The sequence below is a fragment of the Vicugna pacos genome, chromosome 19 (assembly GCF_048564905.1).
Source record: "Vicugna pacos chromosome 19, VicPac4, whole genome shotgun sequence".
In the NCBI taxonomy this organism is placed as follows: domain Eukaryota; kingdom Metazoa; phylum Chordata; class Mammalia; order Artiodactyla; family Camelidae; genus Vicugna; species Vicugna pacos.
The window spans coordinates 45,471,283-45,491,137 of record NC_133005.1 but is presented as its reverse complement, the minus strand read 5'-3'; the positions used below and the strand labels follow the sequence as shown (position 1 = coordinate 45,491,137).

Sequence of the window (19,855 nt, the reverse complement as noted above, 5' to 3'; positions counted from 1 at the left end):
TGGTGGGAAGAGAGCTGGGCCACCTCTCTGGAGGTGGTCCACAGAACTGGGCACCTCACGGGGTGCAGTGTGGCCGGCAAGAGGAGGGCCTCCAGCCCCAAGCATGTATCCAGCTTTACTCTGAATCCAGCTGTGGGCAGTTCCTCAGGGATGCAACGTAACGACGTCACTGCTGAAAAGACCCTCTCAGACAGTCAGCAAAGACCATGAAAGGAAAGGTCTGCGGCTTCCGGACACTAAGGACCCAACTATGTTCCCTGTTACAAAGTCTGGGCGTCTGCACCCCGCCTGCAGCCCAGGGTGGGCGGGTGGGGCACACGGAGCCTCGGTCCTAGGGGCCTGCCCAGCGGCTCACCTCCGTGTGCGGCCAGGAGCCCACCAAAACCCCCTGGCTGACCACAGCCACATCACAGGACACGCGCTCAGTGGGAACCCTTGTGATGCTCCTTGTGTCAATAAGCTAACCTACAAGGACGGGTCTCCTCCTGCACAGGAATAATTCAGCCTTAAGAAACAAGTTTAAGTTTCACACTTCAAAGCGAGTCCCTCCGAACTTACCAAGCCAATGCATTTCTTCAGTATACTCCACACGCTGAAATCACTTCTGGTGAACATCGGGGCAGGCAGCGCCGTCCTGTGGAGGAGTAACCAGAGTAACACGTTTACTCATCCAGCGTGAGGTTCACTTGTGATGACTGGTTTTGCTCAATGACCATCTTTTCCTTTAATTTTTATATCTAAGCGTTAGCGCTTCTCTGCGCTGGCGTGCCCGGGAAGAGAAGAGACAGACTGCTGCTGCAGCCTCAAAGAGGGTTTCTGCACTGATGTTCTGGAGGGCCTTCTGGGAAACGATCCGACCACACAGACGCCTTTCCTCCGGTGACCCCGCGGCAGCAGCAGGACCACGGACAGAGGCAGGGCCACGAGGACACCAAGAGGGAATCACATCAAGACGACCCAGGACACTGGCTCTCAAGCCCCTTTGAGACACACACCGGTTTTCCCTGAGGTGTGCTCCTTCTTAGGGCTCTTTCCACGACACCAGGGAAGCCCCGGCACCAGGAGGCCCTGCTCACAGCCACCGGGATCGGGGGCCCACGTAGGAGGGAGGCAGCGAGGATGCCTGGGGGATGCGGCCGGGCCCACGCACACTGAGGACGGAGGCTGCAGGCACCAGAGACGCCACAGCTCCCCTGCGTGGCCCAGCCTGGCACCGGCTGCATCCCCTCAGGTGGCGCCTGCAGCTGCAGCAGAGGGCCCGGCGCTGACACTGGTCTTCAGGGTCACTCGATGGCAGCCCAAGTCCCCCCGGGTGTCACACTGGGGCAGCCATCTGTTTTGGGGGCAGGTGGGAGAGGAAGACAAGGCAGCTGGAGACGAAATGGGAAAGAAAACCAACATTCACTGGGCAGGATGTGCCAGGCTGCCAGCCACCAGCACGCGGCTCCACTGGGCCAGCTCTCACGGGGCACCCCAAGCGGCCATAGCAGGGCAGACCCCACAGCGCGAGGGGGCCATGAGGAGTGGATGTGGCTCCATGGAGGGGAAAGGGCCCTAAGGATGAACTGTGTGCACACAGGGGTGGGCAGGAGCTAAAGAGACGGAGAAGGAGGAGGGGACTTGGGCAAAGGGTGCAGAGCAGAAGGTGGGACCAGAGCCCACGGGGAGGGGCCACCCCTCATCCCAGGAGAACCTTATAGTTCACTGCCCAAACCCAGACTTCTGAGAGGAGGCAGAGCTGTGCAGCCGAGTTTTGAGCAAGGGGCAAAGGCGGCATGATCAGATTCGTCCTGAGACGGTGACTCTGTCCACGGCACGAAGGCCAGAGGACAGTGGCAGGGAGCAGTCAGGTACAGGAGGCACAGGAGGAACGGCAGTGGCACGGACTGGGCTGGGACAGAGTCACTGAGCGCTAAAGGCAGCAGGATGCATCTGAAGAGGCCGGCATGTCAAGCGGGGATGGGGGTGGGGGAGGAGACAGCACCCGGTCTGGCTCATGAGCCCGATTCCTGGGGCGCAGGGCAGGATGACGGCGGAGGCCCGGGCCACGTAAGCAGGCAGAAGGTGCTGCAACAACTCCGAGCACGAGGGAGCACCTGAGGCCCCAGGCGGAGACAGCAAGCGGGCCCTGGATCTCAGTGCAGGGCAGGGGTCTGGGGGGACGCTGGGCTCCCTGGAGCCGAAACGCAAACAGCCTGGGTGGACGGAGGCTCCGCCCGACGGACGGCCTGTCCTGCCTGAGTCCTCCCTTCTGCTGGCAAAGGCCGAGGGCCCTGCTGTGAGGCCTGTGGCACGAAAATGGCATCTGGCGGGAAGAGAACGGAACGTGGTCTCACTGCACTAAACGGCCCTCCGACCCCCACAGGGTGCGAGGCCACACGTGGGAAGAGAACACAGGTAGGTGTGCACAGAGCCAGCAGGAGGGTCTGGGAGCAGGTGACCGCGGGCTGCGTACCAGGCCCCGTGTGGATGCAGGGCACCCAAGCGTTCAGTGCCCAGGGCTCCGCCAGCATCTACGGGGGTCGTAGGTGAGGAAGTGCTGTCACTGGTCTCCAGGGGCCACACGGGGGCCGCGGGTCCCAGAATGTCTGGCTGAACTGGGCCCTGATCTGTGCAGGGGCCGCCCAGTGACGGGCGGGCGGCTATCTGACTCCGGGCCCATGAGGGCGGCGTGGACGCCACAGCACATTTGGGGCGAGTGCAGACGCTCGCGGGATGACGTACCTGTGCTTCCGAACCCCATTCTCCTGAGAAGGCCTCTCCCCGGCCTTCCCGAGCCCGTTGCTTTTGCTGGTGTCCACGTGAACCACTCCACTAGCTCTCGGATTCGCCTCTGAAAATTCCCCGGAAGAGTTATCAGAATCAAAGCCTGTGCGAGACAAGCAGAGGGTGACTCCTGCAGGACTTGAACGTGTAAAGCCTGCTTCTAAGAACCCGACCACACCCGCCAACCCCTCAGGCGTCACACTGTCTTTACCGACGCGCTCAGTCATCAACTCCGCCTCCCAGGAGCTGAAGGCGGAGGCCGAGATGGCAGGACCCCTTGAAGGAGCTTCCCAAGAGAGGCACCCAGTCTGCACGGCCGCCAAGTGTTCCAGGAGCCTCACCTGCCGGGGCAGGTGGCCCACAGCTCAGCCCCTGGGCAGGAGAGCACAGCTTTTCACCGCTGTGGTCAGTGACCCGCACGCCATGGGGCGGGCCACCTCTGCAGGGTCCAAACCTAACTCCTGGCTGCAAGGCCCTCCTCCTCAGCACAGGGCCTGCGGTCACACTGCATCAGGTCCTAAAACACAAGCCACTGCTGCAGCTTCTAACCGAGCACCCGGCCCCCCCGCAAACATGGCCAGACCCAAGCAGACCAACGAACGGTAACCGAGCGTAAACGGGTGGTTTGAGCTGAGAGAGCTCTGGGTGCAAATGGAAAACTGAGAGAAATGAACTGATGGGACTCATGTTTAACAGTCGTGGGGCCTCCAGGCCAGCACAGTCCCAGATGAGCCACACCCCCCACACCCCTTGTCCGCCAGGAGGGCCTCCCCCCAAGCACCCGGCGGCTCCAGGGAAAAGGAAGCCGTGTCCCCTCCACCCACCCCGGCCCGTACAATTGCCCGGACACTCAAGTTCTGCTCCCAAGCGCCCGCCGGGGCGGGGCTCCTGGCGGCTTCGCAAGGAGGCCCTCATTTCACAGAGAGGAAGGCCAGGCCCAGGAGGGTGACTGTCGTCAGACACAAAGCGTAAACAAACCTGTCGCTAATAAACTTCCCTGAGAAAACGCAAGAATACCTTCTTTCACATATTCTCTACTGACAAGATTCACAAAACTCACGTACTGAGATCTGTCACACAATAATTCTGAAAGGAGGCCTTAAAGATGAATCTCTTCACTGATGAACGCTTTCTGAAACAGCTGCCACCTCTGGTCTTGCTACCTAGCCAAAAAGCGACAACTGCTAACCCTGTCGAAGCGAGCCCGGGCCGTCTCCGGCCTGAGGGAGCTCCGTCCTCCGGCCCCGCACGCCGCCCCGCACTGGCGTCCCCGTCCCCCACGCCAGCTTGGGGCCGACCCCCCAGGACGTTGTTAAGAAGAAAGTTCATTTACATCACAACCCCAGCGTGTGCCCAGGACACAAGGCAGCGCCTCCCTGACAAGCGCGTTGAAGTCTTGTCTCTGACGAAGCCAACGCTCCGGGACAGTCTAAAAGTCTTGATACACAACGTGTACTTACCACAGAAAAAGAGAGACCACAGACAAGCCACGGAGAGACTTGGCACCATCTGTGATCTGATCACTGGGAGACCCGCTGCTGACAGGTCAGTCTGAACTTCTATCTCCCTTAATCTGGACGTATTTTTCCTGTACTTTAAAACTTGGTTCTTGGAGGATAATTGCCTACTGAAGCCACTCATTTAATAACTGCAGGATTTACACACTTTCTCACAGTATTAGACACAAAGTGTCAGTACTAGTCACAGAGCAAGATCAAGTCCACAGACAACGAAGCCAGGGGCTCTGCACCTCACACCGGTGTCCCACTGCACTGGGAGACTGAGTGTTTTTCGTCTATTGTTTGTTTTGAAACCAAAGGACTGAGGTGAGAAATATTTTCACCGAGACAATTTCAGGAGACAAATTATTTTCACCTCCATCTCGGACACACGGGGGCCCTGCCGTGGGAGAGGCAGGGGTGGAGCTCACTGACACACCGCACGACAGGTGCTCAGGTCCCCCCGGGGACCACCTCGGGAAGGAGTTCAGAGATGTTCAGGAGTATGGCTTACACTGGCTCCCGGGTGAAAGGGAACTGCCCCAGGGCCCCTAGGAGAGAGGGACACGCTGCGGCCGGGCTAGCTCGGTCTCAGACGTGGGCGCCCCACAAGGTGCCTTCCCAGACAAGCACCCCACCCGGCGGGAACTCAGCTGCAGACGATTACCGGTGAGTGTGCAGGTCAAACAAACACGCTTCCCAGGAAAACACACCCACAAGGAGCACGTCAGCTGTGAAGTCACGAGAGGTGACTTACTAGCTCAGCCTCTGAAAACAGTGGGGAGCCCAGTGCCTGCTCCTCCTGGGGTTTCAGACAAGAATAAGTCAGCATCTGCGGCTGCCAGTCCAGTGACCTGCTCCGACCCTTCGATCAGGAGAGGAATGCCTGACAGATGACACAGGACCCGGAGCTCGGGGACCAGGATCCACGAGACAGGCGTCCCAGCAGGGACAGCAGAGTGTCCAGGGAACAGGGACAGGGACCAGGAAAGAGCCTTCTGTTGTGCTGGGCACCAAGCCATTTTGGCAATAAGTGCGGACGTGCCTGTGTGCCTGCACGTGGAAAGAAGGTCACTAGACACCTGGTGGCAGCAGCATCTCAGAGCTGGTGCACCTGCGCCCGACCCCAAGGAGGGAGGGGCTCAGAGTCTCCTGAGGTCCCCTCCCACCAAGAGCAGCCCCTCAACAGAAGAGGCAAAGTGATGCTCCTATGCTGACGAGGGAGGATGCGGGGCAGACAATGGCTGGCCGTCTTGAACGTAAGAGTTTGGGGATCCCTGTGGTCACCTGCCCCGCAGGCTGGTTCACGGCTTCTCCCTGGTGACGGGAGTGGGAGGGGCGAGCGGGCTATCCTAAGCCAAAGTCAACGGACCCACCCAGCCTCTCCCTTCCCTGCTGGCCCTGCCACCCACACGCAAGCAGAACGCCCACTCCGCCACGCTCTCTTCTCCACCAGGCTCCACACCAGCACTTCACGTGGTGTGTGAAAAGCAAAGCAGAACTGAACTTTGAGACAGCATGAACTGCTGTAAAAGCAGATCAATTTACTGTCTGGGGGGTACTTTACTCTTTTGGTGTACTTTGGTATACGCTAATAAAGTAGCTACTTGCAAAACAAGATACAGTTATAAGACAGGAAAACAAGTTTTTGATCATTAAGTATAAATAATGTAAGAATGCTGACCATCTCACTTGGGAACCAAATAAAAATATTTATATCCCAGGGCAACTCTTTTAAAGATTAAAACACAATTGTTCTCTCGTTATCTCCTGTGGTCCAAAGTTGAGGTTTTTTTCCCCCAATCTGCGATAGGGCACAAGCTTTTACTAAAACGCGGTGCCTGGGAACACGTCCCCTCTTGTCCACACGGCTTCCCTGCGCACTCCTCACGTCCGCAGGCTAAGTCTCAGGCCCCAAACGGAGGGCCTGGCGCTCACGACTCGCTCTCTGAACCAGCATCTCTCTCCACTCACCTGTGACGGCGTCAAAGAATTCCTCCTCACCGTTCATCCTTCAGCAGCCAGGCTCCCCCGCCGCCTGATCCGTGGGCGTCTACTGAATCATTGTACTGGACCTACGTCAATAGTACGAGAAACGTCGCGCTATTTTGAGGGTAAAAATCCGATGGGCACTGGAGACCTATGAGAGGAAAGACATTCTGGTGTAATTAACTTTCAGAAGTTTTACAGATTAGAAATATTTAAAAATACTCATTCACCATTTCTGAAGTCAATCTCGATTACACCCGAGCAAAGAGGTGAAATGAATGCTCTCCTATGAGAGGAAACAGGCGCGATATTTGTGTCCATCAGCGAGCAGCGGTCAACACACCACCGTCGTCTAAAGGGCCACTGTCCACAGCGGAACAAAACGACGGTACGACCCATCTGGGGAGTCGCATGGGTGGCTCAAGAGGCGGCTGAGCCACAGGGCGGCGTCCACACGCCGGGGCCCCCGCACTCCTCAGGAGCTTTTGCTGAAGGTCACTTGAAGGTCACTGCAAATCTACCAGAAGCTGGAACAAGTGGTTACTAATAAATGCAAATTTATGTTAAAACACTTATTTCACATAGACCTTAAACCAATTTTCAACCCTAGAGAATTAGGACCGCTGTGTAAGTTAGCTGTTACAGCATAAACTGTAATCAACTCAAATTTTCTCAAAATTATTTTAGCTCAGTATTTTAGTAGAACTCATGCATAGGAACTCCTCCCACCACGAAGAGCAATAGTTCAGAAATGGCAAGAGATTGAAGCAACAGGTCACCTTGTCCCAAAAGGTCTTTTTATGATATTTAATTGTGTGAGCGACGTATCAAGGGGGCCAGAGCTCTCCACGCCCTTCGGAGGGCAGTGAGGAGCAGGCGGCCCCGAGGGGCATGTGCCCTGTCCTCGGAGTGGCCGCATGGTGCTCGGTGACGCCTGCACATCGCTGTCTCTGGGCTCCGTCCTGAGCACGTGGCCCCGTCTCCATCACACGACAACTGGCACTCGGTGACACCGCTCCTCCTCCCTGGGAAGGCTCTCCGAGTTCCCCGTCTCCCCCACCTCCTCAGCCAGCCCAGCAGAGCCAGACACACACGCAGCCTCTGGGCGCGCCGTACAAAGTCTCATTTCCTAGTCCTCAGCTTGGGTTTTTTGCTTTGGGTTTTTCTATTCTTTTCTTTTTGCAAATTAAAGAAGGTGTTATTACTTACGTCTGAGTCCTCTCTGACACGACAGGTCCCATCTACAACATCCAGCTACACACTTTGCCTCTAGAAGCCCCCGAAAGGAACCAGGGCTCCCTGGAGGAGAAAGGCTGAATCCAGGGCTGGGACCCCCCCTCGAGGCAGCAGGAAGCTGTCAGGACCACCAGTGTCAGGGCAAAAGGCTGAGACGAACCTACAGAGGCTCCCACTGCAACCTATCTGAGCACCACAACCTGCCAGGGACCAAATGTCCCACATGCTTAAGTCCCTGAGTTCAGAGATGTGGAAAAAAATTAACTGGTCACCAATGGACGATGCCAACACACTCTTTTGGAAACCTAGATACAACAGGAATGCATCACGCCTTCAAGCTGCCTTTCTGTGCAGGTCTCTGTACAGGCCACGGAGCGGAGGCGGGCGGGCTGCCTTATAAAACCATCCTGCCCACCGATGCAGGAACCAGGGAGCATGCGGGTTGCAGTGCACAGCACTGACCAAGTTCCGCATCTGGGCACCCACCACCCTTGGCTGTGCCACCACAAGACCCGGGTGCACTCTGTGTGCCAGGCGGGGGGGGTGCAGCCCGCCTCCTCCGAAGGGGTCCTGCCCAGAAAAGCAAGCCACAATCTGGCCCTCCGCCAACTGGAACCCCAGCTCAAGGAACACAGAGGACAGAGGAATGTGTTCAACTCTACCACTGGGACATGCTGACAAGACAGGACCCTGGGAAAGTCTACAGGGCAAAACCCAGTGTCTTCAACCACTAAGTCACAAAGGAGAATGAGCACATGGCGGGGGGTGGGGGTAGGTCACGAGGCTGGAGGAGCTGGTAGTCCCGCGGGGGTGCCCAGGTCATGTTAACTCATGTCCAACTGCCCCTGGGGGAACAATCAGCAACATGAGACAGGACAAGACCTGGGTTCTTCAAGAAATAAATGAGGAAGGAAGCAGCACAACGGAGGAGAAGGGACATCCCATCATTTCTGTGGATGCGCACATGTCCAAACTCACACTTTGAACACCTGCAATTTACTGTGTGTCCTACCTGTGTTTTTCAGAAGAGCCCTCACCTTTCAGAGCTACACGCTGGAATACGCACGGGGAGGCAGTGCCGCGGCCAGGATTCTCCTCACAGTGACTGCGGAGGGTGACAGGGCGACTCGCGGGATGAGCCGGGCCACGAGCTGGTGAATGGGTGAGGCTGGAAATGGGCTCGCAGGGACCAGTGCGCTATTCCGCCCGCTTTTCTGTACGTTTAAGATCCCCCACAATGAAAGGCGTGTTAAAAGTCACAGTATTTTCCTTCCTCATACCTGTCCTCACCCACGACAAAAACACTGCCGTGAAAAGTAAATGAATCAAGACACACAGTAAGTCTCTAAAATGAGGGTGTAAGATGTCGGGCTGGACCAACACTGAAGACAGACTTGGCTGACAAGTGGGACCGCGACCTGGACGCGGCCCTGGCGTCGCTGCCCGGGCCCCCACCGAGTGCCTGAGCCCCGCTCGGGGAGGCCGCGCCCTTCACGCCCCCCGCGCCCCGAGGTCGAGGCCAAAACCCCCACGGCAGCCGCCAGACTGCGCGCCTGCAGGCTCCGGGTGAGCTGCACACGACCGGCAGGTGATTCCTGGGGGGTCGCCTCAGCTGCCACACGCACTCTTCATTTTGGAGTAAAACCACCCACCACTGCAGAGCATCAACACAGAGCAACAGTGATCTCGTCTGTCCAACGGGAACGAATGCCAGGCCTGGGCTGCTGAAGGAGGGAGGGGCGGGCAGGCAGGGGCTCACCCCCGACCCCACCCCTGTGCGGGGCTCCCCCGTCCAACTGCAGGGAGTGCTCCCTCCCAGCCTCCTCGGGAGACACCAGCCCAGGACGCCCCCCCCCATCGCTTCCAGTTCCACACAAGGTGCCTGCCCGCCCCGCCCAGAGCCCCATCCTGCCCCCTTCAAGATGCCCACTCCGACTGCTGTCCCATACTTCCAGGACGCAGCTCGAAACACCGAACATCCCAGCAGCACCTACACGAGTGTTTGCACTCAATTCTGACAAACCCATCTTTACGTTTTCTGGGAAAAACTGGCCTACTCACTTAGGAGCAAGGACTGGCTAAGGGACCGGAGCTTCATCTCCAGGGCCAACTCACTCGAGAGTCGCATTGCACGTTATTTCCCTTTTTATAACAAATGGGCATGGCGACCTAGACAGGGTCTTCACCACGTACAGAATATGGAAATTCTGAAATCACTTTTGCAGTTAAATATCAATTCTGAATATAAACTGCTCAAAATAATACAAATAAATAGTAATTTAAATATACATTAACAAGTGTCAACCAGACAGAAGTAAAGCAACGGAGGACTCGAGAAACACAATCAGCCAAGCAGGTCTGACAGACGCACACGGAGCACACCGCCCCACGACAGGGCACGCTTCCTTCAAGCGCACGTGGGACCTTCTCCAGGACAGGCCCCGTGCGAGGCCACAGATTATACCTCAAGACATCTGAAGAGCCAGACGTCACACAAAGCATCTTCTCTGACCACAAAGGAGTGAGTCAGAGATCAATAAAAGAAGGAAAACTGGAAAACTCACAAAGTTGTGGGAAGTAAATAACACGCTCTTCAACAACCAACAGAGCAAAGAAAAGAATTACAAGGGGAATCAGGAAACCCTTAGAAACAGACGACAATAAAAACACACCACACCAAAATGCACGGGATGCAGTGACAGCAGTGCCAAGGGGAAAATTTATAGCTACCAGTGCTTACATTAAAAAATAAGACAGATCTCACTCAACAACCTGACCCTACAACTGAAGGAAGCGGGGAAGAAGAACAAACACCAAAGCCAGCAGAAGGCAGGCAGGCACACGGATGGAAAAGCAGGCAAGATCAATGAACCCGAAAGTCGGTTCTCTGCAAAGACCAGCAGCAGGCAGATGGACTAAGAAAAAAAGAGAATATTCAAAAAGTTAAAATTATAAATGAAAGTGGAGACATTACTACTGATTCAGCTGAAATGAAAAGGACTATAAGTACAACCCCCAAAGCTGGATAACCTAGGTGGCATGGACAAACTCCCAGAGACACGAAACCCGCCAGACTAAGCCACAGAGAAACAGAATTCTATCCGAACGGCCCAATCAGTAATCAGAAACCTCGCAACAAAGAAGAGTCCTGGACCCAGTGGCTTCGCTGGTGAATTCTACCAATCACGGACAAACAAACACCAGTTCTCCTCAGACTTTTCCAGAAAATCGAAGAACAGTAAACAAACACTCCCTCACTCACTCAATGGGGCCACTGCAGTCCTGACACCAAGGCCAGACGCCGACATTACAAGAAAAGGAAACTACAAACCAGCCCCCCTCACGGACACAGGTGCAGAAAGCCCTCAACAAAACACTAGCAAACTAAACACACTGAACACACTCAGCAGTGCACTACGAGGATTCACACGCCATGACCAGACGGGGCTTACTGCTGGAACGCAAAGATGACTCAACGTATGAAACTCAGTTGGCACAACAGATCAAAACCACAGGGGCATTTCAGGGGACGCGGAAAAGTCGTTTGACAAAATTCAACGCCTTTTCGTGATAGAAACATTTGACAAATTAGTAGTAGAAGGGCCACCCAACATAACAAAAGCCACAGACGAAAAACCAGCAGCAAAGCTTTTCCTCTGAAATGAGGAACACGGCGAGGATGCCCGCTTTCTTCAGCTCTATGCATTGTAGCACTGCAAGTTCCAGCCTGAACGACTGGGCAAGAAAAAGAAATAAGAGTCACCTAATTCGGAAAGAAAGAAGTAAACCTGTGTTTGCAGATGATAAGATCTTATGCAGAGAAAACCTTAAAGATTCCACCAAAAAAAGAGAAAACATTAGAATAAACAAACTCAGCAAGGCAGCAGGACGCAAACATGAGACGCAGAAAGCAGCCGCATTTCCATGCACTAACAACGAGCAACCTGAAGAGGGGATTCCAAACAATTCCACTCACAACAACATCTAAAAGAATAAAATACTTAGGGATTAACCGAGGTGGTGAAAGACTGGAAACCGTAAGACATTACTGGAAGAAACCAAAGAAGACATAAGCAAGGGAAACACACCCCAGGTTCATAGGTTGGAAGACTGAATATGAAGATGTCAGTACTGCTCTAAGCAATCTACAGATTCAACACGATCCCCATCAAAGCCCCAAGGTGCTTTTTGCATAGACAGAACACCCCATTCTAAAATTCACATGGACTCTCAACGGCCCTGGAAGGGGCAAAACAATCTTGAGAAAAGGAGAACAAGGCCAGAAGACTCCCACTCCCTGATTTCAAAACTTACCACAAACCTACAGCGATCAGAGAGTGCGGCGCAGGCACACAGACAGACAGGCAGCCCAGAGAGCCCAGAAGTCAGCTCCCACATGTACGGGCAAGTGACTTTTCAGAAGGGTGCCCAGGCCATTCAAGAAGGAAAGGACTGTCTTTTCAACAAGTGGGGCTGGGAAACTGGATATCCGGGTGCAAAAGAAAGAAGCTGGGTCCTATCTGACAGCACATATAAAAACTAACTCAGAATGGATCAAGGACCTAAATGTAAGACTTAAAACTATATAACTCTTAGAAGAAAACACAGGGCAAGCGTTCACAACTCTGGACTTGGCAGTGGTTCACTGGATAAGACACTAAAAGCAGAGGTAATTAAAGAAAGTTAGAAAAATTGAGCTTCATGAAAATTTTCAAAATTTGTGCCTCCGACACTATCCACAGAGTACAAAGGCAACCTCAGAATGGGAGAAAATATTTGCAAATCATACATTACATACATACAAGATTAATATTCTGAATATATAGAGAACTCCAAAAACTCAATTATTAGAAAAAAACCAACCTGATTCAAAAATGGGCAAAAGACTTGAACAAACGTTTCAGCAGAGAAGATAAACCAACGGCCAATAAGCACATGAAAAGATGCTCAACTCACTCATCACCAGGGAGCTGCAGAGCAAAACTATCATGAGAGACCACCTCACACCCATCAGGATGGCTGCTGTCAAGAGAACAGAAAGTAAGAAGTCTGGGTGAGGATGCAGAGAAACAGGAACCCCTGGGCACCTCTGGTAAGAAGGTCAAACGGCACAGCCGCTGTGGCAAATGGTATGGCGGATCATCAAAAAATTAAAAACAGAATTACCATATGATCCAGCAATTCCACTTCTGGGTATCTACCCAAAAGAACCAAAAGCAAGGTCTCGAAGAGACATTTATATACCCATGTTCACGGCAGCATCGTTCACAAGAGCTTAAAACTTGGAAGCAACCCAAGTGTCCATCCGTAGAAAAACACATAAGCAAAATGTGGTCCAGACATACAGTAGAATGTTATCCAGCCTTAAAACAGAAGGAAATCCTATTACACGCACAGATGAACCTTGAGGATATCATGACCAATGAAATAAGTCAGATACAAAAAGACAAATACTGTGCGACTCCACTTACATTCAGTCCCTGGAGAAGCCACATTCGCAGACACCGAGAGCAGACGGCGGTGTCGGGGCGGAAGGAGGGGACTCGGGCACTCGGTGTTTCACGGCAAAGGCTTCCGCTTCACCAGGTGGAAGGGGCTACAGGGGCGGACAAACGTGTAGACTACCACTGAACTGCGCGCTTAAAATGGTCAAGACGGCAAACTTCATGTTACATGTATTTTACCACAATTTTTAAAATTAGAAAAAATTACATCAGCAAGTAGGACAAATAAGAAACAAACAGCTGCGCACGGAGCTCAGCGTGCTGGTGCCAAACTCGCCGTCACTGGCCGGAGAGGACAAGCTCCCCGGGTCCCAAACCCACACGACACCCCAGCCTCGGCGGTGCTTCGCCCCCTGCCAGGTGAAGGAAAGCAGCATCAACGTTCCAGCTCGCTCCCACCAGCAAGGGCGAGGTGGCCGAGGGAGACCAGGACCGCAGAGCTACGAGGGCAGCCGCCCAGGGGGCGAGGCGGGTTGGGAAACTGAGGGAGGGGATGGGGAAGAACCAGCCAGGAAACCCACAGAGAGAAGACGCCACGAGGCCTGGTCCCGCCCCCTCCCCAGGGAGCAGGCGCCCCACGGGCACTGCAGGTGAGACCTGCTGAGGGCCTCGGCCCAGAGGCAGGCGACACTGTCCGGACACCTTCTCAAGCCACCGGACGCATAAAACTGGGTTTCTGTCAGACACAAGTCAGAAACAGAAGCCACCACACTCCCCCAACCCCCTGCACCCCTCAACAGCACAGTCCATCCGCCAGGCTCTCACTGCCCCGCAGCTCTTAAAGTCAAGGCCAAACCCTTCCCAGAAACAGACAAGTGCGCACACGGCGACGGCAGCACAGCAGCGGTGGGCACAAGGCCAGCCAGCGACGGAACAAACGCAAGGCACTGCCACTCCCCCACAGGGCTCTTCTTCCCTGGGAGCAGCCTGGCAGGGTCCAATCCGGCCTCATCCCCAGAGGGGCCTGTCAGATCCCAGAAAGACGGGACAGAGATGCTTAAACGTTACTGGAGCACACAGCTGTTCCCCGCAGTGCCCACCAAGAACGTGGAATCACGTCACTTGTGAGTGTGAAAACCACTGGTATCAGGAGGAATTGAAGAACCGAGGGATGGGACGGGCACATTTAATGGGGAAAGTGAAACCGAGGCGGCTGGGTGATGGGACTACACCCTGGGGCAAAGCCGGCTGGAGAGAAGGGCGGACAGAGCTCCCCGAGAAAGGCGGGAGGCCCGGGCCCACCAGTCCTGGGGCATCCTGGAGGCCGCACCCAACTCCGCACCACAGTGCCACCATGGATGGACGGCGCTTCCTGGCCACAATGTCTTTGTGGTCACCGATTTTTCAGTGTTTTTGTCTTGAGACCCCTGCTTAGCCAAGGGAGCCCACCTGCCACCTAGAGGCCTCAAGATCCTTGTCTTACTCGGGGAAAGAGCCCAGCTTCTTGTTTTTTTTTTAAAAAAAAAAAAAGTTGAGTCTGTTTCCAAAGTCAGATTTGAGAGTCGCACTGCAGAACCCCGAGCCACGCTGGAAGCACTCTAACCTGCAGAGGCCCCAGGCCACAGGTGGCTCGGAGCACTCGCAGCGCGGCTTCCGCGGAGGCTGGCGCTGCAGTGCTGACTGGCTGAATTCCTCCACTTACGCGGACCAGGTGGTGGGTGGCGTCCACCCCAGACAGGGTGCTCTAGGGCCCCACTGGGCGGGGACACCCGAGGGGCTCTAGGAAGCTCCAGGGGCCCCCCAAACGGAGGGAGGCAGCCACAGGCAGAGCAGGCAGAGCCGGCCTTCCACAGACCAACCGCGGGCCCAAGCACACGTCAGGCCAAACCCACTCTCTATTCTTATTTCTAAAACCACCTGGTTCTCCTGACTTGCACTCACTGAAACGTGTGTCTTGCCAATTGCTGAGGAAAGGTCCGGCCTTCGCATTCCTGTAACTGTAAATGCCTAGCGGGCGAACCAAATGAACACCCCCAACTCCATCCGCAACAAAGCCTTCTGCACGCCTTCTAGGTGCCTGCCCCGCAGGGCAGCCGTTCACACGCGTGTCCCGGTGGCCGGGGGTGGGGGCGAGAGTGGCCTCTGGGACACTGGTTCCTTAGACTCGAGGGAAATCTGGTCCCGTCCAGTCGCGCCTGAGGCCCCATCAGAGCCGCTCTGAGGGCAGAACAGGCAGGTGTGCGTTTTCTGTCTATGCAGCTTTACCGGGCTCGGCCGTCTGCAGGGCTGCCTGATGCCGCAGGGGCCTGAAAGGGTCCTCACTGAGGGCTGCGTGTCGGCGTGGGCCCCCAGGAGGCCCAGCCTGAGAAGCCCCCTGCCCCATCCTCGCCAGCGAGCAGGCTTACCTGTCAGCATGCGAACTGGCCGGTTTGGCTTGGGGTTCAGGCAAGAAACTGAGTTTCCAGACTTGAGGTAAATGAACCTCTCCTGCTATGTAAACAGCCACACTAGTCGCCCACTGTTTACCATTCCCCACCCGACAGGGCGGCCCAGAAGGGCAGGCACAGGGCAGACCAGCCCGGCCACGGGAGTGGCCGCTGGAGCCACACTTCCTTCTGGGGCTCCGCAAGCAGGAGCCTAGAGCCCCGTCCCAGACCCCGACCCCATCCACAACACGGTCCCTCGGGTCCCGTGCCTCCCCTGCACCACAGTGCCCACGACGCAACGGTGAGACCCAAAACACACCCCGTGCTGGGAGGAGCTCTGGAATCCAGCGGAGGGCCGAGGCGAACGGATGCTCTTCTGGGCAAACACGTTTGTTTGCATCACCCTCCTCTTTCTGTACCAGGGAGTAAAGTGGAGCAGTTTAAATGCAGTCCGAGGGTAGGGGGAGAAAGTTCTAGGTCAGGAGGGTGGGCTCCGTCCACACTCCACAGGGCCGTGTTCCCAGAAAACCACAGAGCGGCAGCCATGCCAGAGAAATCAGACATCCATGGGCCCCTCCCTGCGGCATGTCCATCTCTGACAAGTAGGACCAAGGGCTGGGACGGTGTGGCAGCTGGAGAACCCGGGCGGCCCCGCCGATGACGGCACATGCATGGTGGGGCAGGATGCTTCAGATGCCGTCTCCACTGCGCCGCATCCAGGCTGACGTCCTCGCCCCTTCTCCTGCTTGCCTCCTCCCCACCGCCTCTTGCCCAAGTGCCACCTGCCCAGGCTCCTAACCGGTTTTACCTGCTGACAAATTCATCATGCCGGCGTCACTCCCAGCCACACTTCCTGAGCACTAAGGAGTGTGGGTGCTTAAACCAAGGTCAGGGAAATCCACACATTTCTACACCATAACCCTAAAAAGGAGAAAATTGCAAAACCCTATTGCTGTTCATTTTTGTCCTCAGGAAGATGACTCAGACTCTTCGTTCAGTTCTCTACCAGGGGTCCTTGATCCAAAATAGGTTACAACCCACAGTGGGTCCCAAGCTCCGGCAAGCACACCAGCCACATGGGACTCATGGGAGCGCACTGCACACAGCCCGGGGCCCCCAGGAGCCTGGGTCCAGGAGACCTGGGGCCAGGCCTCAAACCCACACTTTCTACAAAGTTCCACAGGTACTTCTGGTGAGAAGCCAGGTTCAAACACCCTAACACCCAGAGATACCTCAGTGTTCAGCCCAAAGTGCACCAGCTCAGACACAGACCCTAAGGCTGTGCCGGGAGCTGCACGGGCCCGGGAGACCCCCGACCTCCTCCCTCCCGGAGACCTGCCCACTCCCGCCAGTGCTGGGACGTCCCCGTGGTCAGGGTCTCTCGGGAACAGGGGCACTTGGTGCCTGACCTGTCTGCATCAGGACAAGACGGCTCTGGTCCTACCGCTCCTCCACAGCGCCTAATAAGGTGGCCCCGGGCCCCGGGTCACGTCTGCCATGACTGGGTTCTTCGCGGTGCTCCTTCCCACTCTCCCAAGTTCCCAGTTGGGCCATCAAATCATATGCTTGCCCTGGTCTTAGGACAACAGTGGAAGTCACTGCCCAGCCAGGCACGAGGGCACTGGCACCAGGTCACAGCTGCTCTTTTCTCTCGGTCGGCCTCTCCCTCTTTCAGGGAAACAGCTCCGCCCCCACGGCCGCCACTGTCCTGTGCAGAATCTGGGCTCAGCACGACTTCCCGACAGACTCTCCTCACGCCGGGCCCCCCAGGCTCCCCGCACCAGCCCGGAACAAGCGCTCCTCTGGGCCCTGTGGGGGCGGGGGGTCCAGCTCCTCTGGTACAGGGACCAGCCCAGAGGTCAGACGGGCCTGTCCGAGCCAGAGCCACACAGACCACCGCCACAGCTGAGGTGACCCCAGCACCCGGGGGTGCGGGGAGGCCCGGGGCTGACGTCCAGGAGAGCGTGCCGGCCCGCAGCCCTCAGCCGCGTGCGGCCCCCACCCAGCCCCCGGCTCGGGGCCCCCTGCCAGCACTGACACTGGAGTTTGTGTCTCAGGTAAATCCTGCAAGTGTCCCCGCCGATGAAGAGAGAAAGCAGAGAGAGATGCGCAAATGCGAGGCAGCATTCCCAGGCCTCCACGCTGCCCAACCATGGGCCCCGCTTGCGCCACGGGCCGGACGGCGCTTCTACCTGCAGGAGATTCCGTGGAAAGACGGGGATGCTTCGAAATTCTGCCAAGTGACCCTGAGCTCTTCTCTGAATTTGGAAAGAAAAGGAAATAAGCGCCACAAAGCTCGTGGACACGTCAGAGTGACCATCTCATCACGGGCGCGCGACAGAGAGCTGCAGGGCCGGGCCGACGTCCACACGACACTTCCAACCAGCGGCGACCCGGCGGCGACACACGCCGGGGCTTTGTCAGCAAAAACACTCAGACGAGGTAAACGTGCAGCAGAGACACAACTTAATCACTGTGCATGGAAACTGCACTTAGAGTGCCAAGCTAGAACCTAAAATACTAAAAATTCTCAGAATTTAAGTATTTGTAAATAATCCGTCACGTTCAAATACTAACTTCCCTTCAATCTCAATAAATCACCCTTAAAGTGTGCCGAGCTCCAGCACTAAACCCCGCCCCACGGTCGGCCTGTCGTCCTAAACCCTCAGCTGAGGCCCAGCGGGTCCCCTCTGGGCCAAGGGTCTTTTTATAAACACCAGCTCCCTTGAGGAGTCACAACTTAACAGCGTAACTGCAGCTCACTTCTAGAGAACTGCGACCCACCTACCAAAGACTCCCTCGGCTGCTCTTCGACACCACGTGCGTCTGCGACATGGTCAGGTGGGGTCAATTTCAGTGCTCTCAGGTCAGGTCTGACGGTGTCCTGAGCACCTATTACAGTACCGCACGCTCTCCACTACCTTTTCACGTATATTCCTCATCATAACTCATTTTACAGGCCAAGACCCTGGAGGCAGGAGCAGACAAGTAACTTTCCTCCCATCAAAGGTAGAGAGACCGGGGCCAGAACCCGAGAGCCCCAGGCCACCTCCAGAAAGATCTGTAAACTCCACAGTGGGACACACGGGTCACCTCAGGACCCTCACCGCTGCTTTCGCTCAAAGACACAAGCCCTGCCCACCTCACGTCCGCCTCAGCCAAAGTCCTAGGCAAGGAAGGGGCCTTGGCTTTTCACAGGAGTACCAAAGAAATTGTTTGCAACAGACAGCTAACTCCCTGTCTGAAGGCAGTGTAAGAGTACATAAAATGTTTCAAAAACTTCCCCACCAAAAAAAGAAATGTCACTTTTGTAATTAGCTGAATGTAACAAGATTTTAAAGGTCCAGCCAATTGTAAGGACATATCCAAGACTTATTTGCTAGCATTTCCTGAAGGGCGTGAATAAGAGGCCCCAGCACGGAGGACAGACGGCACTTAAACATTGAAATAACACTGTTCATCAAAACGTTAACCAAGAGCCTGACCACTCGGGATGCACTTGGGAGGAGAAGGGGATGCCCTAAACGCACGCTTGACGGCTGTAAGCTTTACTGCATTAAGTTCGCTCAGAACTGGTTTCAGAACTACAACCTCACGTTTCAAACTGCGCAGCTGTCCATCCGTCATCACCCCTGCTCCACCAGCTCACCCTTCTCACACAATGAGCTTCAAGGACTTCACTAAGAACCAAGGAACCAGCAGCAGGTGAGGTATTTTGGCAAAATCTCAACCAGATGGAGAATTACTCCTTTATTTTAGCAGAAATAAACTGGTTTTATAAACATTCACACTCACAAAAAATGAAACTCTATCAGTTATATGTACTGCAAGAAACAAAGTTCTGACACACAGCAGTGCAGCACAATTAAATGTTCTAAAGAAAACTGTCACAGGGACATAGTCCATGAGAATCTTGGTTTTAAAGGGCCGTAGAGAGAGGCATGCAAGAGTGTGAACTCTGGAGCCAGACTGCCTGGGTTCAAATCCCTGCAATGTAACTTACTACCGTGTGATTTAGAGTCAGTCAGTTAACCTCTCTCTCCTGAGCTTCCGCATGAATAGACTAGACATAACTAAGGACCAGCCTCGTAGGTTGTCGTGAAAGCCATGTGCATAAAGCGAGTGTGATGTGCTTGCAGCAGTCCTGGAATAACACCTGTTACTCACTGTCACCACCTTGGACAAGAGCTGTTATTAACAGAAGGCCAGGTGAGGCAGGCAGGAGAGGTAAACTCTAAGGAGACGAGTCATCCATGCGCTGAGGGTCATGTTTTACACGAGAACATGGGGCACTGTGCCGGGCAAGGAGGAAGTGTAGCCCATAAGTTCCTGTCCTTGTGGGGGTGGGGGGAAGGGAACAACTGGACACCACAATTTGGAACTGTGGCGCAATCTGGAGCACCACCAGGGAAAGCTGGAGACAATCCTTTCAATTGCCCCTCTCATCAGCTCTGCCAGGTAAACAGGACGTGTCGCAGGGGAAGGAACTGAGGCC

General features: G+C 55.2%; 1 protein-coding gene across 6 annotated transcripts in view; it reads right to left on the bottom strand.

Annotated features, from left to right (window-relative positions):
* The window catches only part of OSBPL2 (oxysterol binding protein like 2), a 36,155-nt gene that overhangs the window by 14,972 nt on the left and 1,328 nt on the right, over window positions 1–19,855 (bottom strand). The window contains exons 1-5 of one of the 6 annotated variants that reach the window (XM_031687647.2): window positions 16,169–16,255; window positions 15,680–15,773; window positions 6,240–6,405; window positions 2,725–2,869; window positions 559–634 (exon numbers count right to left, since the gene is read on the bottom strand). In XM_031687647.2, coding sequence (XP_031543507.1) covers window positions 559–634; window positions 2,725–2,869; window positions 6,240–6,276 — 258 coding nt within the window. In that variant the 5' untranslated portion in view covers window positions 6,277–6,405; window positions 15,680–15,773; window positions 16,169–16,255. Of the gene's footprint in view, window positions 1–558; window positions 635–2,724; window positions 2,870–6,239; window positions 6,406–6,484; window positions 6,703–15,679; window positions 16,123–16,168; window positions 16,256–19,855 lie in introns of those variants that run through there. The other 5 variants (XM_072944534.1, XM_072944535.1, XM_072944533.1 and 2 more) reach the window with 5 other exon arrangements.